General features: G+C 43.4%; 2 protein-coding genes across 2 annotated transcripts in view; one reads left to right on the plus strand and one right to left on the minus strand.

The window, feature by feature from the left end:
• Positions 1 to 12,694, minus strand: part of LOC115359142 (calmodulin-binding transcription activator 1-like) — a 61,462-nt gene extending 48,768 nt beyond the window's left edge. Inside the window, 4 exon segments of the mRNA XM_030051488.1 lie at positions 4,645 to 4,673; positions 4,676 to 4,747; positions 10,107 to 10,202; positions 12,651 to 12,694. Of these exon segments, the coding sequence (XP_029907348.1) occupies positions 4,645 to 4,673; positions 4,676 to 4,747; positions 10,107 to 10,173 (168 nt within the window). The 5' untranslated portion in view covers positions 10,174 to 10,202; positions 12,651 to 12,694.
• A 2,762-nt stretch (positions 12,695 to 15,456) lies between these two features.
• Positions 15,457 to 24,647, plus strand: LOC115359118 (dnaJ homolog subfamily C member 11-like). Its single transcript, XM_030051455.1, has 16 exons — positions 15,457 to 15,531; positions 16,187 to 16,316; positions 17,598 to 17,671; positions 17,763 to 17,864; positions 18,166 to 18,294; positions 18,375 to 18,497; positions 18,611 to 18,684; positions 18,787 to 18,976; positions 19,412 to 19,497; positions 19,893 to 20,009; positions 20,096 to 20,251; positions 20,840 to 20,909; positions 21,101 to 21,158; positions 21,953 to 22,095; positions 22,185 to 22,314; positions 22,460 to 24,647. Exons 1-16 carry the CDS (start codon positions 15,457 to 15,459, stop codon positions 22,483 to 22,485), a joined length of 1,683 nt encoding a protein of 560 aa, XP_029907315.1. The 3' UTR covers positions 22,486 to 24,647.
• Positions 24,648 to 24,735: the final 88 nt, after the last annotated feature.

Raw genomic sequence — 24,735 nt, forward strand, 5'->3', positions numbered from 1 at the left:
ACGGGGGCAGTGGCCTAAAATGTATATCCTTTTTGATCTGTGCTCATTCAAGCAGTCATGTTAATATCATGCAGCGGCACAGCCAGATATGAGCGTGTGTGAACTGTCGATTAGATAGCTTCCCACGCACCGTATCGCTATCATTCAATCACACTATGGTTAGAAAAGATTTCTATAGCACACAACACAACACTGCATCTCATATCACATCATTTCAGATCACATATACCATAATTGTGCTTGAACCTCACACGTGCATTGTGCCTGTGCGGCCGAACGACATGTGGGGCAGACTCTCGCGTGCAGGAGTGTAGTGGAACATAGGGCTGTCTTCTGTGTGATGCAATTGAAGTCTGTACCAAGCTGTTTGACAGTTGCATCATTTGAAACATGGCGGGGGGCTGTTCTGTAGTCCCCCCACTGTGAAGAAGCCTTTAAACTGCACATTAGATCGTGCAAAGGAGTGCGAATTTACATGGCGTGTGCATGCACGTTTCATCGTCTGAATTTAAGCTTCGGGTGGGAATTTAAATACTCAGCTCAGTCTGGCTTCAGAAACTGTGAGTCAGAAGTCAAGGGTCCCCACATGACATGAGTAATAATATCTTTTCATGAGCTCGGGTCCCAGGACAAGAGGCTAAACTTCTCTTTTTCTAAAGATGAAAAGTTTGAGAGCCCCCGCATTTCAGCGCTCCAAAGATTTTGTTCAAACAAAACAACAACCCTGTCCCGATGGATTTGGATAAAACAGGCTCCAGCTCAGTCTGTCCACCTGAGTGCGGGTTTGTTATCTAAACTAGTCTATAGCCTATTACTATGGACAGATACACATACACCCCCAATCTATTATTGAACAAAAGGCTCACCCTACCGCTCAGCCCTTCAGGGAGGAATCCATTCCCTCCATCCCCAGAATAATTTCACACATCCAGTGGATACACAACAGGACGAGAGAGAGTGACGAGAGAGAGAGATGAGGAGAGAGAGAGAAAGGAAAGAGAGAGAGGAGTAAGGGAGGGAGGGAAGGCAAGGGATAGAGGAAAGGAAGAGAGGATAAGAGAGGAGAGAACCAAGAAGGAGGGAAGTGGACGATTGTGAATCAATGCATGGGGTCACAGCTCAGTGCTCGTGGGAGGCCAAGGTGTCGGGGGAGCCCATGCGTGACAAAACAGAGATCAGAGGATCATATGCAATCACACACACGCGTGCTTGAAAACACCACACACACACACACACACACACCAGCTCACACACCAGCACACACACACCAGCACACACTACCAGCACACACTAACAAAAGGGTGAGAATAAGGACATATCAGATGAAGACTTGGAAGGATTAAGTCTGACTTAATCAGAGCCATCCTTATCCAAACACAGAACAGTAATCTCTCCATCTCTCACACTCTCCTCCTCTCTCTCTCTCTCTCTCTCTCTCACACACACACACACACCACACACACACACATATACAGCATAATCCAACTGCTGAACACAGACATGCATCAATCAGCATGCAGAAATCCAACACCCAAACACTGATAATGAGGGAAATTCAAAATTGATTCTTTAGTTCCACATGCATAAGTTTATGGCTTTTATGTCTTGGTCCTCTCACTCTCCTCTCTCTCTCTCTCACACACACACCACACATTATTGCATGCACCCACAGAGTGACACACCCATTTCGTTTTAAAATTAAACTTTCAGTGAGTTTTCGAAAGGGGTGTTACTTTTTTTCTGAACAGCTGACAAAAATAGAGTGTCAGCATCTCCCAGCCCTGTGCAGTGTGAGTTGGACATTAGCAACAGACAAGCATGTGTGCACACAAGCAAACACACATGCACAAAAATGTGTACAATGCCAGATATTACTGGGTATTTTCAACATACTTTGGCTGATAAATCCATCATCACACTTTAAGAGCAACATTTAGGCTGGAGCAGAGCACCCACAGATATTCACATACGTAACATACACACAAAACACACAGACAACCCTGCATGCGTAGAGGGGACTGACCAAATAAATAAAAAGCATCATATGTGACTTTTGCATTTGACAGCTGATGTGTCTTATTAACTTTATTTTCAGGTTTTACAAACGGATTAGTCTGGAAAATACAATGTGTAACATGGTTATACACCATTCTACGCTATATAAATAAATCCTACATGTGTACATAATGCAATGACCAACAATAATTTCAATTTTCAATGTGCTGCTGACGAAAAGTCTACACTTCTTTGCAATGTCTGCAATACAGACTGATAAAATCGACAACACCAAAAAAAAAAAAAAAAAAAAAAAAATCAATTTTTCTGTTGCAGCAGCTACAAAATAATCGACTGCAATAATCTGGAGTCACATGCTCATCCCTAACAGATAGTCTACACACGCACACGCACACACACACACACACACGTAAATAGATCCATGCACAGCTCAGACACACAAAGCAAAGCGTACACACGGCTCCTCCTCTGAAAGCAGCAAGCAAGAGGAGCAGCAGACACAATGTGAGTGTTTAAGTATGCAGGAACCTTTATCCTGGGTGGAAGAGGAGCTTTTGAAGGAATCCGCTCAGGGACACACCCAACCTCCCCCTGAACTGAGCCTGCAACCTCCTCATCAGAGAGAGAGAGCATGGTGAGAGAGAAAGAGAAAGAGGGGGGAGGAAAAGAAAATGAAAGATAAAGATAGTGAATAGATGGTGAGTCGGAGAGGGAGACTTAGCACGAGAGAGAAAGACAGAAGTGTGTGTGTGGAGGGGGGGCGTGGGGAGGGGGGTTCGGTGCTCCGGTCTAGCCCCTGTGCCTCAACACAAAGTCTCTAACCGGCAGTGATCACGTTGCTCTGAACCACACACGCACACACACACACAGACACACACAGACATACACTGCCTATTCATGTGATCACACTGTTCAGTAGGCACTGTGCTTAACTCCCAGTATGACCTTCATTGAGATGGATTGCATGAAAAATGTAATGACTTTCCTGAGAGAAAAACCACAGGCCAAATAAGCTTTGCATTGCATAATAATTCTGGACTCGGTAATCAATAACACAAACACACAAACACACATCCATAATGGAGTGCACAGCCTGCACATAGAGCAAATGTCTCAGCAGAGGCCAACCGCATCACAACGGATGGAGCTAACCTCCAGTGGAGAGCTGCACGTTGCATAAACAAGGAGCTGCTGATGACAAATGCCTGCATCCATCTCTACCCATCAAATATTTCCCTAAGCAAACAGCTTCTGTCTGGAATGACATTCAACTTTGAAAAGCTTTTCACACCCTATACATTTAGCTCAGGGTTATCCTTAGCCCTGAGTTAAGAGTTGGCCCGAGGCTAATTCGGATGCATTGTATAATGCATTGCTAATGACTAAATTTAAGATATCTAATGTTAACCCTGCAAATATGAGGCTAATGTTGGCCCAGGGTGGCACAAAGCCAGCCTCCATATTGCAGTGTGACGGTACCCCCAGTTTCGGTTCCTCTCCACTAGTTTGAAAATGCAATGCATTGGGTGTGGAGATCAGCGGTGGGAGCAGAGGGAGCAGGAGCAGTCAGGAGGAACAGCTGTCAAATCAATATGACCATGTAGGGTCGAAATAAAGCAAGAGGCTATGGAGCATCCAGTGACGTTCTCTTGCTTTTAATTGTTAACCTTGGAAAAAATATAATAATCGTGGATTTACTGCATAAGAACGTCAGCCGTTCAACCTATTCAGCTTGTGTGAATAGTCAGGTAACGCCACTCATTATTGTCTTTTATCTCAAACAACACCTGAATATCAGCTTAACACATCAAAATACATCTCAGTGTTACTTAAAATTGTCAGCCACCAGATATCTCGTGTGAAACTGTTGCCAGCCCAGGGTTACTAAAAGTTTTATAATGCGTAACCCCGGGTGAAGAGCATCGAAAAAAGCCCTGAAGTTGCCACAAATTCTTGGCTTGTTTTTTGATCTAATTTTTGTGTTCATGGTCACTGCTTTTGTTAGTTTTTTGCTCACTGACACATTTTCTTGTCTTTTTTTTTTTTTTTTACAATGGAACAGAACATATTTTTGAGGACAACATTACACAGAGGAACTAGAGCATCATCTTCACTCAAAACAAAGGGGTGGAAAAAAGCAACTTTGAGCAAAACATGTGCTACACTTTTAATGGACTTGCTATGGTTTGCATAGCAACGATGTGATCTTCAGATAGCAGTTTTTATGTTACTGACCATCAGCTTTTCACACCCAGTAGTGGAAACATTTAATCTGTATCCCGATTTTTTGTTTTCTTGGCTTCTGCCTTCGAGTTTTAGAACCAAGAGCCCCTGAATCCCAGTCCTTAACCCTGAGTTGTTTGGATTACAAAATACAGCAAGGAACAAAATGTCAAGTGGAACACACAACTCCGTGGCAGAAGGGTTTAGGCTCTGAGCTTGAATGTTTTTTTTTCTTTGCCTGGTGTCATTGTTTTAAAGACCGATAATAAAAAGCTGTCATTGTGTTTGTTTACCTCCCGTTCATCTCTCGGTGTGACATTAGCTACAGATGAGTCACCGGCAGAAAACACTGAGTTCATCTCACTGTCACCGATATTTCCCTCTTGAGTTTGATCTCATTCTCACCTCGTTGGTGTTCCAGCGATGGCGCTCTTGGGCAGAGAGGAACATTTGGGTAGACACTCGAGCAGCTTCTTGGGAAGGTAGATCTTCAGCTGGCCTGGCTCATCTGGAGAGGAGAGGGAGGCAGGGGCAGAGGAAGAGGCGAGAGGAAAAAGATAAAGAACGGTAAATAGGGATAATGGGAAGGGGAGAGTTTTAACTATACACTCAGACTTGGTGAAAGGAAGTACAAAACAGCAGCATTTCTGAAGATTGTGAAAATAAAATAATAATAATCTTTAATTGTACAGCACTCTATTTTTAAAAGATTAATGCACACTTTTAAAGGACCAAGAAACTGAATTCATAGAGGTGTGGTCATGCTTATCAAAGAAGGTCCTCATTTTTGAAGCTTTTGATAGAATTTTTTTTTCTCCATAATCCTTAAGATAGTCATGTAATATCACCAGCTTCTGGGATTTTCTGAGTTAATAGTGATACAGTAGAGAATTTTTGGCATACCAGGAAAAAAGAGATATTCTCACAAATAAGACCGGGTATAGCTTATAAATACATACAGCATTGGCCCAAGAACTCAGCTTTGAGGCATATCACACCTAATCAATGAAGCAGAGGAGAGAAAGCAGATTGCAGATGATGTTTCCCCATTATCAGCGAGGAAGAGAACTCTAAGGTTAAAGCCAATCTGCAAAACCCCTGAGTGTGTGTGTATTTGTGTGTACATGTATGCATGTGTGCGTGTGTGTCTGTGAGTGTGTGCCCAATGGGTTTGCCACTCAGAAGTGAAAGAGAGAGAGCACTCAAAGGTTATTGATAAGCATTTGAGCAGAGGGCGTCCACTCATGACTCCCCTGGGAAGGAATTATAGTGTACCTGAGGGCAGATGACAGAGAGCGAGAGAGAGGGAAGGAGAGAAAGAGATGGGTGGGGGTAAGAGTGGGAGACAGAGACAGGCAGGGAGACAAGAGACAGACAGGGACAGAAAAAGACAGAAAAAGAGAGATTTAGAGGGGGAGAAAAGAGGATTTGGAAGTAAGAGATCACAAGGCGAGGGATGGAGCAAAGCAACACAAAGGGACATAAAGAGAGGGAAGTATTATAGCAGTGCAAAAGTGTACGCATGGGTGTATGTGTGTGTTCCCGTGCGTCAGTATGTAGGGGTGTGTGTGTGTCAGTAGAAGTGTGTTCAGGCACGTATGCTCCCCCTAATCAATTATGCATTTATTAATAGAAGGCCTGAGAAGACAGAATTTCAAAACAGCTGAACGGTGCAGCAGCTTAGTTAAACAGCTGAATGGTGCGCTTAGTTAAAGCCTAATTTCTTTTTAGCAGCACTCCAGCCTCTCGCTATGAATGCCAATCAGTGTTTAAAACTTCCTCCCCTCCTGGCTATAACCCCCTCCCCTCCCCCCGCTGTTCTGAAGAATTCTCATCAGAGCCTTGCCTCTTGAAATGTACCAGAACCACCACATCAAACAAGCCCGTCACACACACACACACACACACACACACACATACACACACGCATGAACGCATGCACGCGCGCACGCACATAGGCACATACACAAACACACATGCACACCCCAAAAAAGCACAGACGCACACACACACACACTCGCGCAGCGCGCGATCAAAGAGCACACATCACAGTATTTGTCCCGGCGTGGCGTTTTTAGCAGTGACCTTGGTGCTGGAATCCTCTAAAAGCACACCTTGGTAATATTCATGGAAACGACCATCATCTTATACCTCCCGTCATATTTACTCTCCACCACTGGCCCACTGACAAGAAGTAGGAGACCAATTTCATGGGTTTATTGAATGTTGATGAGGTTTTACCACCCAAAGAGTTGTATCTTAAAGGATAGCACCACTGTAATTTAGATTTTCCCTATTGCCATTAATGCCTGTGAAGAGTTTAAACCCCCCGATGTATTTGCCACAGTCAGAAACTACTGTCTGTCTGCTCTGATACAAGTTTACCTCATCTCCTGGAAGTCATAGGTGCCCATTGTTTTCAAAAATACATTAAAGCTGCTCGCAGAGACATACCGCTGCCTTAACGCAATACATATTTTTAAACAACAGGTGAATTGTACTTTTTCCTAATAAGACTTCATCACTCAGCTGTTTATCAAGTTTAACTAGGGTCTATTTTCACTTTTTCCCATTATTGCTTGCTGTTTCTTAACTTCTGGTGGTGTAAAATGAAACCTGAATGCAGGGTGAGAGGCAAACATGTGCAATAAGCTCTTTGCATTTAGTTCTGGTAGCATGGAACTACTTTTGTTACGACTGCAATTACAAAAGATTCCAGTCAAATCAAATTAAGTTAAATCTAATGGACACAATGCAACGTGCTTTACAAGGAAGATGGGTCAAAATATAATGCAATAAATACACAAAAAGTGGAGATAAAAAAATAAAACGTGGTAAAAACAACAAAAAATGTGATTAAAGAGAAAAAAAATGTTTGGAAATAAATAAAGGTCAAGAAAAGAATAAAATAACATAGCATAAAATAAAATAAAATAAAATAAAATATAAAAAGTTGTGATCAAATTGTTTAATTCCCCTCAGTCTGTCTAAATTAACAACCATGGTTCACAGCAGATAGAACAAACTGTTCCCAAGTAAAAGCAAGGCTAAACAAGTGTGTTTGAGGGAGCATTTAAAGGCCTCCGCTGATTTTGTAGCTCTCAGAATGCGTGGGAGGCTGTTCCAGAGTTTGGATCCACATGGGCATAGCAGCATTTCCAGCGCTTTCTTTCAGGAACAACCAGAGGAAAAGAATCCGAGGAACATCAGAGGGCTTTACCTGGCACACATTTGGTAAACATGTCATTAATGTGGTCTGGAGCCAAGCAGGAGTTTGTCCTTATAAGGTCATTTTGAGAAAAAATAAAATATATGTGTTGCTCAGCATGATGTACTATGCTACTCAAAGCAGCAGTGTGTCTCTGCAAGCTGTTTTTAATGTATTTTTGAAAACAACAGGAGCCTATGACCTCACAGCAGGTAAGGAAAACCTGCAATACAACAGACAGCAGCAGCTTCTGACTGTAGCAAATACATTGGTGAGCACTACTGGTGATAGGAAAAATTAAACTTACATTGTTGTAACCCTTTGAAGTATTTCTCACAATTCTGAAATAGAGTTCAGAATTATTCTCCATCTGTCCAAAATGACTCTCAAGCTGTGCACTGATGTGACATCACAGAGAGGGGGTGGGGCAAACACTGCCTTTTTGTTTCTGGCTAGCACAGAAAATTAAACCATTTTGGCAAACAAAAAAGAACCCCACAATCTAAATACAGAAAGTCAGTGTGATTCCTATTTATATTCATATTTGAAGTAGTGAAATATTTTTAATCAGTGCTCAGACATCCATGTTAGCTGTATCAGGCATATTTAGGGATAGCACTCATTCACTTGCTTTCATTTAAAAAAAAAAAAAAAAAAAAAAAAAACGAGGTCCAGTCAAGAGTCTCCAAAAGAGTGCTAAAAAAAAACCCTGAATGCTAATGCAGCTCACAAGTCATATAGAGGTTTTGCATGCTAAAAAGTGAAAATGTTCGACCAAAGTGAAACACTGCTTTGAGTAGCCTATCAAATGCCACAATTTAGTCTGGAATCACACAGAAGAGCGGCCTCCAACTGATGAATATTTTAACCTCATAAAACTGTCATCTCCATATTTAACACAGAAACAAGCCATGCCCTTGTGAGATGGCTGTCAGTTAATTATAAAACTCTCCTCTGTAAAGAGCGAGAAAAACGCTCCAAATGCAACTCTTAACTCTCCCCCTACTGATATTAGGAGGCGTCAGGGGAAATTTTCACATTTTTCCCCTTTTTGGGATGAAATTAATGTGACAGAAAGAAAGGCTCATTGCACAGCAACTAGATAGAGGGATGGGAGGGAGGGCAGGAGGGAGAGCCAGGGCACAGAGTGGGAGAGGGAGAAGAAAGGGGTGCATGGTACAGGATGAGAGAGATGCAGAGAGAGGGAGGGAGAGGACTAGAGAGGGAGAGAGAGAGAGAGAGAGAGAGCAGGGGGCGGAGGGGGGAGGTGGGGAGGGATCGAGAGATGGGTGTGCATGCTAATTTTATCATTCTGCTGATAAACTTTTCCTCCAGTAATCCTCCAGCTGGGAGTGAGAACAGATAGGAGACAGGGATAGGCTCCGGAAGTCTCTGCCCATTTTAACAGCCATCCCATATGTATTCTATTCTATTCTATTCTATTCTATTCTATTCTATTCTATTCTACTTTCCATATTTACTTTACCCCCTACTCTGCTGGCTATTTGCTATTTTATGGGAGTCTGCGTCTCCTTCTCCCCCTCTTCATAAACTAAAAGGGCCTGGTGCAGGTATGAGGCCATCTGCTCCTCTTGAAATGGATAGGGGGTGGGTAGGTGGGTGGGGTTGTTTCCAAGTACCCCCCACCCTTCCTAACCCATAACCCCACCCCACACCACCACCTCACTAAGCACCATGTCTGTCTGCTCCTCCTCACATCTGTTTATTTTCCTCCAATTTGTCCCTGTAACACAAATGCACACACATATAAAGACACACACGCCATGCACACACGGGCATACACACACACACACACATGTAGGCACACACACACACACACACACAGGCGCTTGTACACACAGAAATGCATCTGCGCCATGTCCTCTGGAATCAATAACCAATCAAAGCAATCATTGCTTTTATAGTCCCTCTAATACACCACCTATTCCCTGCCCACACAATCACGTACATACTCGCCGCGCACATACACACACACACAAGCGCACACACCGCCATGCAGCGACCCCAGATTACACACTTCATCTCACTTCCAGTATAACCAGGCCCATTGAGGATTATAGATAGATAATGTCATGTGTACAGATTAGGTATGACAATAAACTGCTGATAGCTACTATAAGCCCTGCCTTCGCTGTGACTCTCTGTGGCTATGTGTGCATGCATGCGTACGTGCGTGTGTGTGTGTGTGTGTGCGTGTGTATGTGCATATTGGTGTTAGTGTGTGTGTGCGTTTGTGCTTGCACCCACTAACGCCGTATTGGCATGCATGAATAAACATGATCTGTTACAGAGCTGAATGGGAATGAAGTCTCAGCAGAGAGTCGCAGAGAGACACAGGGAGATAGAGTGTGTGTTTGTTTTGTGCGGTTGCGTGTGTGTGTATATGAGTGTGTGTGTGTGTGTTAGTGTGTGTATATGTGAGGGTGATCTGTTACAGAGCAGATGAGAAGGAGACCTCAGTTCCCGCATCGCATCATTCTGCCAGAAGGCTTTTATACTTGCTCTCGAAGTCACCCCGTGTTACAGACTAATGTACGCACACACATGCATAAAAACGTGCACGCGCGTGCACACGCACACACACACACACACACACACACACACAGTTTGGTGTGGGGTTTTTTTGTGAGTCTCTTACTGTTGGCGTCAGTGTCGTCACTCTTGGGAGGGGTGTGTCCTGTGTAACCAACAGCAATCCTGATCATTCGCTCTGGATTTCTTATCCTCTTCAGTCCTACAGGGAAAGAGAGAGAGAGAAAGAGAAAGAGAGAGAATGAAAGAAAGAAAGAGAGAAAGAAAGAGACATTTAGGATACACTCTGAAGTCTGTTTGTACAGCCCTCCTCATTCTTCCTCCTCTAAAACCCAGAATCAAAACTCTCAAGTGATATGCATGTGGGCTGATCCATTTTCTGATCCACTAACTTGCATCCATTGTGTCCCCTGATTGATTGGCTACAGTAGATACATTGCCTCCATGTGTGTGACTAACTTGTACCCGGCTTTAGTTTCTCTTCACTCTCATCATTTCTCTGTTTCCCTGACCACTGTTGCTATGATACAGAGTAGACCGACCAGCGCAGTGGGAGATGGTCTTCCAGGCTATATGGTGGATGTTGTTTCATGACCACTGTGTGCACTACACTGAAGGGCGCCATGCTCATACCGCCAGGGGATGGAAAGAGTAGATAACTGTCTCTCATATTTGCTGCCATTCATTTGGCTTTCATTCAGCATGGAGGAGCTTTGTAAATTATATGAGGTGCTGATATCCTCTCTACACCTAACACCAATGCTCAGTGGTCAAAGAAACCCCTCATACTGTGAGTGTGTGTGTAGGTATAGTATGTGAAGGGGATGGTTTTATATTTATATGGTACAATGCTCATCTGCCTATGGGCTTTCCTCTCTCATCCACAGTTCTAGCCTTCCACGCAACGGGACTCTCAACCCACGGCCTTCCCAGTGCCTGTGGCTACTGCTTGCGTGTGTCTGTGTGTGCGTGTATGAAATGTGAACTTAACTGCCATATGCCTGTAAATGGCTGCCGAAGTGTATGATGCTATTCATGTGGTTCTGTCTGCGTTGAGCCTAAGCCTTTGTTAATTAGCATCAAAACAAGTGGCTACGAGTGTATTCTGGGACGTGTTCACAAATAATTGCCCCTTAGAGACAACTGCTCAGCATCGCTCCTAGTGGAGTGAGGTTAAAGGCCCAATCTGTCATTTTCAGCATCTTGAGAGTGCAATTTGGTTGTGTAAGAAGGGGTCAGACAACCTGAGTGAGAGCATCACTCAAGTAATAGCAAGTTGATGCCTACACTGGATGCTGCTGTGTGTTTATTTGTCTATTGGTTCGTTGTGATGCTGTGTCTCATCCATAATAGCACATTTGGCTGTTATTTTGTTTTTGTTTTGTTTTGTCTTGTTTGTTTTGTTTTGTTTCAAATGACAGATGTCTTTGGGTAGTAAAATCTCTCAGGTATTAGAGTAGGACTTGAAACAGGCAAGAAAATAACAGCAATACTTATACTTAATAGGCCTAACCTTTAGGTGTTTATAAACAAATGAAGCACACTATAGAAAATTGAGAAGCCATTAGGTCCTTGAACTAAGACTGAGCATGTTATTATCATCTAATTCAATACTGTGGGTTGATTGTGCCTTAGAGAATTAATGAATGCATTAAGGTAAACTATCTGAATGGTGGTTATCTGTAATGGCAAGGACTTCAACAAGGTAGTTTCTGAGGCAAAAACTGAAGCCAGATTCAGACACGCACACACACACACACACACACACACACACACACACACACACACTTTTGACCCTAAAGTACACGTCTCAGTCATAGCCTAGAGGGATGCTGATCACGATCATAGACACAACCTAGATACAACCCAAATTCTCACCTACACTGCCTTAGCAACCACAACCATAGATGAACCCTATACTAACAGCACCGATGGCATCGGAAACACGCACACACACACACACACACACACACACACACACACACACACACACACACACAAACACACACACAACACGCACACACACACACACACACAACATTCAAAAGTGGATGAATGCACAGCTGGTCTGTGAGGTTTGTGCGCCTGTCATGAAAGGCAATCTACAATTCAATGGTCTATTTCGTGCTTATGGAGAAAGCGAGAGAAGAGGGAGATACAGATATGATACACACACACACACACACAACACACACACACCACACCACACACACACACACACACAGAGAGCATCTGATTCCTTCAGCGTGAACCGCTCACATCCTCTCACATCCCCATCCTTTTATGCTAAACGCTTAAGAAGCACACATAAACCTGCTACTCAGGGGAAACGCTGGCACGCAATGGACGGTAACAAAAAAAAAAAAAAAAAAAAAAAAAAAAAAATCATCCTGACTCACAGGCTACCGACAGGACAACTCTCCTCCCGTTATTTATCTGCTGTCGGTTAACCGCTCCACACACAGTCGCTGGTTCAGCGTCAGCGTCCGTGTTTTCGGGACGGGGTAGTCGTTGGGGAAGAAAGGGAAAGCCCCCCCGTATCTCTCTACTCCTCTATGCCTCCATCCTTTCATAGCCTTGTCTGAACCCTGAGTAGCAGGCTTCCGTCCGGACTCTCCCACCTCAAATAAAACCGTTATTTCTCTCTTACCTTCCGGCTTGTTTCGGCAGCCATTTCCCCCTCCGCCGCGCGCCTCACCCTCCTCCTCCTCCTCCTCCTCCTCGCCTCGACCTAGAGGGGGGGAGTGAGAGTGTGAGTGAGTGTGTGTGTGTGTGGTGTGTGTGGTGTGTGTGTGGTGTGTGTGTGTGTGTGTTGGGGGGGACCACGCGCGTGCACAGAGAGGACAGCTCAAGGAGGGGGGCGGGACTGGAAGTAGGGGACGAGCTGCCTCTTTCGGTGAGACTATTGGGTCCGCACCGGGATGAGTGGCAGCGGGGATCCGTGATGATGACTCGTGAATTCTCATCTCCGCGCTCATCCCCGTTGGTAGGCCTATATAACAGGCCCCGCCCCCTTCCGCTCTCTCTCTCTCTCTCTCTCTCTCTCTCTCTCTCTCGTCTCTCTTCTCTCTCTCTCTCTCTCTCTGAGAGCACGTCACTGAACGATGTCTGTATTCGAGGACACCTTGACAGCCTCCCACAGCATCATCATCGTCATTCTCTCTCTCTCTCACTCTCTCTCACGCATACACACACACACACACACAACACACACACACACACACACACACACCGCGCGCGCGACTTTTTCCTCTTCACATGCAGCAGACTATGGATAAATGTAGTGTAACAAGGTCGCTTCTTGCGATAAATTATGACCCCACCACCACCACCACCAACCCCCCCACCGCTTCTGAATAGAAATGAAAATAACCTTGCCCCTGCTGGAAAAGAGACTTAAGACGCGCGTGGGCAGGCGGGTGCTGTCATTCTCTGTGGTGCTGAAGCGCGTGGTGCTGAAAGGACAGTTCCACACGCGCCTACACAGACTCTGCGCACTCAGAATACCTGCATTCTGATTACAGTAAATCATGCCGCTGAATTGAACTGAACCGATGATAGGTGAAAACAGAGAGTGAAATGAGGAACGGGACGCCCCCCCTTGTTATTACCTATTGTTTCTCAGGCAGAAATAACATTTTTAGTGTAATCCTGTGGGAACTTTGCTCGGTTAGAGTGCGTCGCAAATGGGAACCTTACATTATTTTCCATGGTGACGCTACAATGTTATCATGGATCTTAGAGTTGTGCTGTGATGTTTTTACATATTTTTCCTGTAAAATTAGTCATGGGATCATTGGTCTTTGGTTCCCTCTCTTTCTGGTTCGACAAACCTTGTCATCTGTGTGTCGCCTCGGTGTGTGTATTTTCTTTTGCATCACAGCCTTATGTTTGGTAGAGACAAGCCTCCTTCCATATAGGCTCGGCTTCACAGATATCGGAGGCTGAATGGTTAGTTATTGGCTACGTATTATTTACGTAGCCTCTACGCACAGCATGTGTGAACAGATCTTCTTCCTGTGGAGTTCAAGCAAGGATGAATGTCGACAAGCGGCGCAGTCTGTGTATAACACCACATCTGTCTGTTTTAACCTTCAAACCTGTGTGCCCATTTCAGGGGAGGAAAGGTGTAGCCTAGCCTATAGCACATCCACAATAAGACCCAACAATCTATGCTTTAACAGCATCTACAGCAAGTGACATTATTTCATACGATGAACTGTATCAGCATTATAGTATAGCCTATGGGCCTACGCGTACAACATTAAGTTAGGTTACTCAAGAAGTTATTTTCAAGTTTGATCTTTGTTTTGGTGCACCAAGCCAAGTTAGACATCGCTACACTGACTACATGCAAAATGGGGAAAAATATGCAAAACAAAGCTGTTTTGCCAACTTAGGCAGCACTTGTGATGCACAGCATGCAGGCTGGCAAGATAGGACAGATTTCCATGGAATACCCCGTGCGTGTAGAGATATAAAATTGGACTCTATTAATACTTTTCCAACTAAGAGCCCTAATTCACAAATTTTCTATTAGCAAATAGACAAACCAAAAGCCATGGCCTGGCATAAAAATGGGCTCTAATCTCGGGATAGCCTATAAGATTAAACAAAAAATAAGTAGGCTAATTTTAATGTGGCTGTTTTCAAATAGTTCTAGCTTTCCGGCTTTCAAGGCAAAAAAGATTAGATTATGACCAGAAAAAAATTGTCAGGCGTTTAGTTTATGGAGAAAAGTGAACCTCTGAGCCTGTCTCTTAGTTTATTCTTTCACAATAAGCCCAGAGAGGCTGAGTTTTACTGTGATGTTAGAGGAGCCGTGTTGTGGGCAAGTAGAGTCGAATGGCTTATTGATTTCATATTAAGTCGGTAACATTTTATTAAAAAGTAAATAATATCAAATTACAATTTGATAGGCTAATGGCAATGGGTCCACGTGATTTCAGGCTAATTGGCCAATCAGAAATAAAGAACGGAACTTCTCATGTTATATATGAAATACCGATGGTGTGCATTGAGAAAGAACATGACAAGGCATATACAACCGTTTTAAACGAACAAATATACTTTACTTTAACAAGTCATTTCTGAATGGACAAAAATTACACAGTAACACTAATAAAGTTTATAGCCCGAGAAGCCTCATAAAAGCTATATGTTGTTTTTATACCAGCACACAAGTAGGCTATTTTCAGTCAACAGTATTGGTAGATGGAAATGCAATCGGCGTGGTGTTTAACTTAGTGAACTGTGTCACGTTTTGTATTTTCTAGTGCAATTCTTTCTCCAGGTGTCAAACCTTTTTTTTTTTTAATTCCTCACAGATCTTGAAGACAGCCAGCAGAGGGCGGTATGTTGACTTCCGCCTGCCTACGGAAGGCCGCTATGGCAGAGTTTGACCAATGGGCTCTCAGATCACTGGAGGGGTGGGCGGGACTGGTCTAAACGCAAACATGGCGGCGTCCTTAGATGATGATTTGGAGTTTGATAACCAAGATTATTATTCTCTACTCAACGTCCGGAAAGAGGTATGGTTTATTCTGCATTTGCATGGAGGCCGAAAGGTGGCGGACCTTTTCGCCGCGACTAGCGTGCCGATCGAGAGCGAGAGTCCGGCTGGCGGTGCAGCCGCCAGTCCGAGCATCATCCTCCAGTTGGGTAACAGTCTTCTTATCCACTGAGGATGAGGCTGGATGGTAGCCCACCACAGGGGACGAGTGCAAGGAGGTCGTCTCAGCAGTGAACCTCCATCTATGCTGATTCAAACAATATTTGCGTTTTGAGATGGATGCAGGCACAAGTATTGAGCCTGCATCGCGGAGCAGTTTCATAAATCTCAGCTTTTCAGTCAGACATGAGTGATTGACAAGCCAGGCTAGGGCTTACACCGAAGCTGGCATGTCATCGTTTGGACATTTCACCAGCTGTAAGCAGATAGGTCGCTTGTTAAAGTGACAGCCGCCATCAGGCCAGTGGAGATTTAATCTGTTATGATTACACGTCCAGGTCGATTCTGCTCATTTAATTTGTACTTGCACATATCCATTGAAATGAAAGGCTTTGCTTCGTTCGTGCAATCACATATCTGACATAGCTGGGTTGGTTGCATATGTAGCTATATTTTGCATGTGATACCGTGTTATAGCAATGCCACATGAGTGAGGCTCCGCTGTCCTGTCACAGGCCACCCAGGAGGAGCTGAAGGCTTCCTACCGGCGGCTGTGCATGCTCTACCACCCTGACAAGCATCGAGACCCTGAGCTGAAAAGACAGGCCGAGCAACTTTTCAACCAGGTGCACCAGGCTTATGAAGGTAAGGGCGTACACAAACACAGGCATATACATCAAAACAGTACAGTGCAGTGATGTCCTCCCTTGTTGTCACATGACCACAGGTTTGATGTGTTACTTGTTAGGTCTACTTGAAACACATCAGTCTTTAACGTGTATGTGGCAATAATAATAAACATGGATAGAGATGCACCAATGTGGCATTTAAGGGCCTGTAATGATAACTAGTAAATATCTTTTTGTTTTGGCCAATACCAATAGATAACATGTTAATGCATTTGCACATATGTGAAGAGAACAATATAGTCTAACTTTTTAGATTGAACAGTTTATTTTGCAATTGTCAAATTATAGTTAACACAAGACAGGCCATTTTTTTCTGCTACTCATGTAATATGTGTCTTTTTCACTCTTAAAGTGAAAAACAGGCAGCAATGCAGTTGATGTAAATTCAAGAGAACACCTTGTATGGCTAGAGAGATGCATAAACATGAGGCACTACATGACATACAACATGTAGTGCTTGTTTAAATAACAATGTGCATTGACAGCCAATCAAAACAGATCAAAAAAATAATAATTAATAGAAAAAAACTTTTTTTCTTTTCACTGTCTTCAATGTTTTTCCTCTGAAAATGACTAAAATGTAAAGGCAAAGACTCACACTAGAACCACTGTCTATTCACTGTCTGAGGCTCCACATTATCAAATGTAATTATTGCCAGAAATTACATTATGGCAGCAATAACAATAATTGAATTTTCTCACTTATGAGAGGATAATATAACAGCCTCTAACATATCTTTCATCCCGAAAAATGGACTAAGTACTACCAAAAGTACTTTACAAGTGCACTACTTTAAACTTTAAACTGATTTTGCATGTTTTGTGTAATATCTAAAAAATGAATATACTCCATGTTTCTGTTAATATTTTCCCAAAACAAGTTGTCATATTTTAGAACTACGATATCATTTTTCCTACCTTTTGGCCAGCCGTTGGTTTCCATTCATTCCACTTTGATATGTAATTTAACTTTCAGAGACTTGAGACTTTCTCAACACCAGTAATCCATTGCCAAAATTAAATTGTCCACATTAGTTTGCCTAAAAGCAGCAGCACTGTTGTGTTTTGACTTGGCTAGACTTGAAACTGGGCAGAGTGAAACGTTCCCTCCACTGGAAAATAGTCCCCAGGGGAATGTTTGCTGTAAAAACAATGCAAAAACGATATCTCAAAGCTGCCACAGCGGCGCACGGGACCCTCACTCTTTTTACATTTGTGTTTTCCTCTTACCCCTCAGTGTTGAGTGATCCTCAGTCCAGGGCAATATATGACATTTTTGGGAAAAAAGGACTGGAGGTGGAGGGCTGGGAAGTAAGTATGATACAGTCAGTCGAGTGGATTTGTCGTGTTATATTTTCTTACATATCCTCACCACCATCCTATGTTGATATTGCCTGTGTAGGTTGTTGAAAGGAAGAGAACTCCTGCAGAAATTCGTGAGGAGTATGAAAGGCTGCAGAGGGAAAGGGACGAAAGGAGACTACAGCAAAGAACTAACCCTAAGGTTTTATCCAACACACAGCCGTAAACACACACCCTGCTCTCAGATTTCCCTGTCAATTTCACTTCTCAGCACTTCATCATATTTCTGCACTGAGAAAGTGGTTGGCTAAGACTGTTACACAGCTTTTATCAAATTGTATTGTGTAATAACTCGAGACATTCAGAGAAAAGATATATAGCTTTGATGCAAGTTTCTCACAGTTGCGGCCAGTTTCCCCATTCATTTCATTATGGACCATACACATTTCATTCTTATCCTTTGTCATCATTTCCTGCTTTGTCGTTCTTTACCCTGTTTTCAGGGCACCATCAGTGTGGGTGTGGATGCAACTGACCTGTTTGACCGCTATGATGAGGACTTTGAGGAGATGCCAGGGGGAGGCTTTCCTCACATTGAAATCAACAAGATGCACATCTCCCAGTCCATAGAGGTTCGCCTACACAATGCATCCATTTTCAAGCTTCTTTTTGTTAATATTTCTGTTTCTGAAACTTCCCCGTCTGCTTTCAGGCTCCTTTAACTAACACGGACACAGCGGTGCTGTCGGGTTCGCTCTCAACGCACAATGGGAACGGCGGAGGCAATATTAATATGACCGTACGGAGGGTCACATCCGCCAAAGGCTGGGGAGAGGTACACATGCATAATACACTGAGGCATAGACATCATTATAATAGATAAAGCACCACATATAATTATTGCACTTTGCTAAATGTTCCTCTGTGTATTTGTTTTTGTTTTTGCAGCTTGAGTTTGGTGCAGGAGACATACTGGGACCTCTCTTTGGGTTAAAGGTGTTTCGGAACCTGACACCACGATGGTACAACCAAGCTCTTTGATATGAGAAGCAATAATGATAAAAGCCACATGCTCAGGATATTTATCTCTCGACTATCAGTCTAAACCTCATCTCCTCATCTAGTTTCTTGACAGCCCAGTGTGGTATGCAGTTCTCTCCTCGCGGCTTGCGGCCCAGCTGCTCTCTGATGACTGCGCGCCACCTTGACCAGAACACCATGGGCTATTTACAGTGGCGCTGGGGCCCCAACAGCGCCATGACCACCAGCCTGGTCCGAGACACCAAGACCAGCCACTTCACTCTAGCTCTGCAGGTGCTCACACACACACCAGGATATGAGCCATCCATCTGGATTGAAAAAGACAATAAGGATATCTACTCCCCTTTTGTGAATAAATCAAGAATTATGACAAACCTGGCCAAGCACTTAACACAGAAACACAACACTGTAATGTATTTGATTGCGTTAAATGGGCATATATCATCTCATGTCATAGGCTCCTGAATTGAAACAAAATCGAAATCATATCGTGGCTGGCTTTGTGACATCAGCAAATACTGTGTCATTGTCCAACAAATTAATATAATATTGTATTGCAATGAGACTTATGATTTACACCCCTAACACACACATACAAACACTTTCGGGTAGGAAGGCAGGCACACATGGGTCATAAAGTTGTGGTAATTATCGTTTGTAACTTTATCTACCTCTTTCTTCTCTTTTTTGGCACCCCCCTCCCTCCAGCTGGGCATGCCTCACTCCTACCTGATGATGAGCTACCAGTACAAGTTCCAGGATGAGGACCAGACCAAGGTTAAAGGCTCTGTCAAGTATGTCTGCCTGCTGGAGGTGTCTCGGTCTCAAAGGATTGTGGGACAAGAGAACCCACTGGTTTATCAGTTTACAAAAAAAAATATTGGTTGTAGTGGTTGTAATTAGTCTTAATAATGGAGTTTCCTCCTTGATGTGACTAAAAGCATTTTATCTGGATGCCTGACTGCATCAAGCATTTAAAAATGTGAACTGCACATGTGTGAGTTGTGCAAAGTTCAAGCTGCACTTCAAAGATAACAGAAAAATCACTTGAACTTGATTTTGAAATTTCTGTAAATTTTGTCTGCCCAAAACTGTTGTTTCCTGTAGCTGCCTTGCTCCCTCTCTGTACTGGTCTCTGCTCACCTTTATCTCCCTCTCTGGCTCTCTCCATCGCCCCCCTGTCTCCCAGGACGGGCTGGTTTGGTACTGTGGTGGAATACGGAGCAGAGAGGAAGATCAGCAGACACAGCATCTTGTCTGCCACTGTTAGCGTCGGTGTCCCTCAGGGAGTCACACTCAAAATCAGGTACGCCACAACCTAAACTATAATCTCACTTTTCTGCTGGTCTTTCTCTCACATTTGCCTAATTTTGTGTGTGTGTTTCCATGCAGGTTGGCACGTGCCAGCCAGACATATCTGTTTCCTGTCCACCTGACAGACCAGCTGCTGCCCAGTGCGGTCTTCTACGCCACTGTGGGACCTCTGCTTGTCTACATGGCTATCCACAGACTGATAATCATCCCATACACACGAGCACAGAAGGAACAGTCAGTACATCTCCTGTCTCCGTAAACTCCCGACAGTCATCCAAAATCAGCATTTCCTTTTTGCTTCCATATGAAAAAATGCTAATCTCTGACCAGTTCTCAGCTGGTCACTGTTCAGTATTATTGTAACGATTGACTCTTGCCGGTCCATTCAGAGGAGCTTGCTGTTAGGCCATGTTCACACAGTTATTTCACAGCTGCCAGGGAATCTTATGGAAAGTGTCTATTCTAATGTCACAGGTGTGTGTGTGTGTGTGTGTGTGTGTGTGTGTGTGTGTGTGTGTTGTGTGGGGAAGGAGTCAAACCAAGAACTGAAAGAAATGGAAATCATTTAACAGGCGCTGGATTATTTTCTCCATATCATAACAAAATATCAATATTTAATGTTTTAGATATCACAGATATCATCAGTACTGGTATATCGTGACACCCCTAGTGTGAACACAGCCTTCAGCTGTTTAATGTTCTGTTTAACCTGTGCTTTTTTTTCCAACCTCATGTTTTTGAATAGATCAGCAGCCTAATTATGCCATCAGTGGAACCAGCACCAAGACTGATGTCTGCTTTGTCTGTCTTTGTGTTTTGCAGAGAGTTAGAGCTGCAGAGGAAAAGCTCCGCCACAGACATCGCCAAGAAAAAACAGGAGGCAGAGTCAGCAGTGAGTATACACACATACACACACACACACACACACACATATATGCTAAAACACGCATTTCTTGACTGTGTGTAGGATCATTGATCATTGTTCCTGGTTTAGCTCTGCTCATCTCAAATGAAAACCCCTCTCTCATTTCATTCCATTCCTTTCTCCGCCGCACCTCCCTCTCTCCCTCTGCTGTTCTGCAGGTTCTGCTGATGCAGGAATCTGTGAGGAGAATCATAGAAGCAGAGGAATCCAAGATGGGTAAGGGAAGACACACACACACACACACACACACACATGCACACGCACATACACGCACATATACACACACATCAACACCAGGGTGGGAAACTGAGAACCTTGTTCAGTTTACTGCCAGTTAAAAAAAAGTCTTAGTACCACGGGATGGATGAAAATTCAAATGCATTCATCATGTGGATGCTTCGAACAGCAATAACATAGCTCTCACATTCTGTTTTGCCAAGACTGAATAGCGTTATCTAATCTCATGCAGCAAGTCTTGATGATGTAGCCTATCTCTATTCTGCTCTGTTTACATTGGCTATGCTTGTAAATCTGCACAGAGAGCGCCGGAGTGCACACTGGCATAAATCAGAACTGTTTGTGAATTCAGTGCACTAATGGAATCCCTGCCGTATTTATCTGAGGGTGCTTTCGATCAGTTTAAAGTTCACTCTCTGGACATGTTCACAGCACCTTCCAGACGCTCTGGCCAAGAGGCAGGGCCAGCAGAGTGTTGGAATAATTACAGCGTAATTTATGATGCCGAGGTGCTTTAGTAGTAAGAATGTTGCCATTCCATGGGTTGTCATACCACAATTTTATATTCGCACGCCTTTGAGAGGGGTTTATTTTCTGATGCGCTGAAGTTCTCCCGCATTACACCTGCCATGTGAGGTGAACTTAAATCCCTTTGATATTCCTCGCTGCTCTCTTTTTTAAATCTGAGCATCACATTGCATTTACAAGCATACCCAAAGTGAGATGAAAACAGGGCTGACTGTGACAAGCTCCTCTTGTTTCTTGTTGTCCAGGTCTGATCATTCTGAATGCCTGGTATGGGAAGTTTGTGACCGACACCAGCCAGAAGCAGGAGAGAGCCCAGGTCATCGATGTCACCGTCCCTCTGCAGTGCCTGGTCAAAGACTCCAAACTCATCCTCACTGAAGCCTCCAAGGTGTGTGTGCGCATGCACGTGTGTGTTTATGTTTGTGTTTGTAATATGCATGCATGAATATTTACTGAGGTTTGTTTCTCTGTGTGCAGGCGGGGTTGCCAGGGTTTTACGACCCCTGTGTAGGAGAGGAGAAGAGTCTCAAATTACTGTACCAGTTCAGAGGCGTCATGCACCAAGTCCTCTCTGGAGATACCGAGGCCCTACGGATACCCAAGCAATGTAAGTAAGCAGCCACTTAACCCAAGACCCCAAATTACTATCAATCTGCATGTTAAAATGGTAGCGGCAGACTAATTACAACACAACTTTAGCCTTTTGTGCCATCCATTTTATCTTGAAGCTCTCTTTTTTTTCACCTTGTTAGCTCACAGAATTGACTCCGAGTCCTAGGAGCCCACAGCTGCTGGATCACCAGAAGACAAGATGCAGACAGACAAAACAGACTCTCTGTTCACAGAAGGACCTTGGCAAAGAGGGAGACAACAAAAAATAAGGCTCTTCCTCTCCTCTGCTTCTCCTCTGTCATGGTTATTAGTGAAGCAGTTTTACAGTTCCTCCACTCCTTCCTTTCCTTTGAGCCCTCTCCCAGGGTCAAGAGAATACAGGACAGAGCTGAGTTTTTACAAGGTTTTTACCCTCTGTGTCTCTAGTCTACTACACTACAGGGCTGCTCAAATGTCTGCCTGCTGCTGGAGACTGGATATTGGCCTGATCATAGTATCTGTATGCACTACAAAAAAGGGACTAGTATTGACTAACAATGTGGCGATTCGCATTGAAGCTAAAAGTGTACAGCTAAATTAATAAACTAAATGTTTCTTGACATTTGTTATGTCAAGTAATCCACAGTGTAAGCAAATGAGCTATGCTGTAATTTAAGCCCCCTCTCCTCCATGGCAATGCAGTCTTCGCCCTGTGTATGCATATCATCCTATCCTGGTAGTTATCAAATCTAATGTTATTTTGATAGCCACTAATGTCACTAACTCATGCTAACATTTAGGGTTATGATAAAACTATGCATGATCATATCTCATTATCCTTAAGGCTTGCCAGCTGGCAAGGTATACTGAAGGACTTTGGGATGCCTGTGTATCTCATGTTTTTATTTAGTTTGTTGAAATGTCTAAGCCTAATTTATTATGCCTTGTAGTGACATGTCTGCTGCTCATGTGGGTGCCAGCCAGCAGGTGTAAGCTGGCACCCAAAACTGGAAGAGTATCTGTGAAAGGGTAGGGGGGTGGGTCGTATCTAAGTTACAGTGAGGGATAGAAACCTACATGTAAAGGCAATTTTGCTGCTAAAGCAGTCCTTGTCACAGGCAATAACCTGTCACTAGAACTGACATGAGCCACACTTGGGACCATGTTACTGATTATGGCACATTGACATAGGCTACGTTTAGTTGTTTATGTCTTGTTTATGTCTTTGAATCGCTGTTAGAGTGTAGTTTCAGTCTGTACACCAGCCATGTGCCATATCTTAACATTTGATGACACTGTTATCTTTCCCTGTTTGAACTGAGCTCCAATGCCACGTCACTTCTCACATATAGTAGCATAACTAATAACTTGACATCTTTGTCAGCCAGGGTTTTTATGGCTGTTTTTCTAAGTGATAATCCACATTCAGGAGTCTCATATCTGCTTTAGTCATTTTCTCATCAGCGCCAAGTTATCTGGGGGAAAACTTATGTATTTTATTGATGCACTTTCTGTTGAAGTATAGGCAAGTGTTGTAGGACAGATACTCCCAAAGTTGAATCATATGAGGGGTCTCTAAATAAAAGCACATTAGGGCGCATCTGCGATTTATGTTGGTAGCTATGATTTAGTCCATGATTTTCAGTGTCTATACTGTAGGTGGAGTGATAACCTGTGAAGAGAGTGAAACCTCCAATCAGAAGTCATGGTCATACAATACTTTATTAGAAATGAAATACCTGTGAATTTAATATATTCATTTTGCTGATGGCTCTGTCATGGACATGTGGAAGACATAACCCCCACTTCAGGTACCAATGCTGTTGTCTGTAATTGGGATTTTATTGGATATTTTAACATTTTGCACAAGTATATTTTTAAAATTTCTAAGACGCTAACTGCCTGTCATCAAAGTGGCACTGCAGCCTCTGATTTAATGTCTGCACACGTCTTCATGCTCAGCTGCATAGGGTGCATTTGAGCCGTAGGAACGAGTCCTGTTGACTTTGTGGCATCCTCTCCTTTGATTGTTTCTTGTTTTGACCACCTACTGTCTACCTAAAGTAGTGATCCTGATCTACAGTCAGATTAGATCCACTATTACAGCAGCCATCCTGCACTGATCCTGTTTGTGAGATTTGTCTGATCTTGTTTGCCCCTTGTGTGCTGTTAAGTATTTGGACAGATCAGTTGGTCAACTCTGCTCTGGTGCCACCACAAGGGCAGCAGCAGGACTGCCTCCTGCTCTCAGCCCAGTGATCCAAACTGACCCAGTCACTGTATGTTAAAGTAATGCGCAAGAAGCCTCTGTTGTCCCTTGTCTTGTAAAGATCACAATAAATCTGAGAAAAAAAAAAAAAAAAAAAAAAAAAAAAAAAAAAATCAGATGCAGTGTTTGATTTCAGCAACATCCTTGAGAAAGAATAATGCATCAGGC

The sequence above is a fragment of the Myripristis murdjan genome, chromosome 5 (assembly GCF_902150065.1).
Source record: "Myripristis murdjan chromosome 5, fMyrMur1.1, whole genome shotgun sequence".
NCBI lineage: Eukaryota > Metazoa > Chordata > Actinopteri > Holocentriformes > Holocentridae > Myripristis > Myripristis murdjan.

Excerpts from the sequence above, each read along its gene's own strand:
- LOC115359118 (XM_030051455.1), top strand. The coding sequence starts at position 15,457 with ATGGCGGCGTCCTTAGATGATGATTTGGAGTTTGATAACCAAGATTAT. Across the intron at positions 18,498-18,610 it reads CCGCCAAAGGCTGGGGAGAG|CTTGAGTTTGGTGCAGGAGA; the intron begins GTACACATGCAT and ends TTGTTTTTGCAG. Across the intron at positions 20,252-20,839 it reads ACACGAGCACAGAAGGAACA|AGAGTTAGAGCTGCAGAGGA; the intron begins GTCAGTACATCT and ends TGTGTTTTGCAG.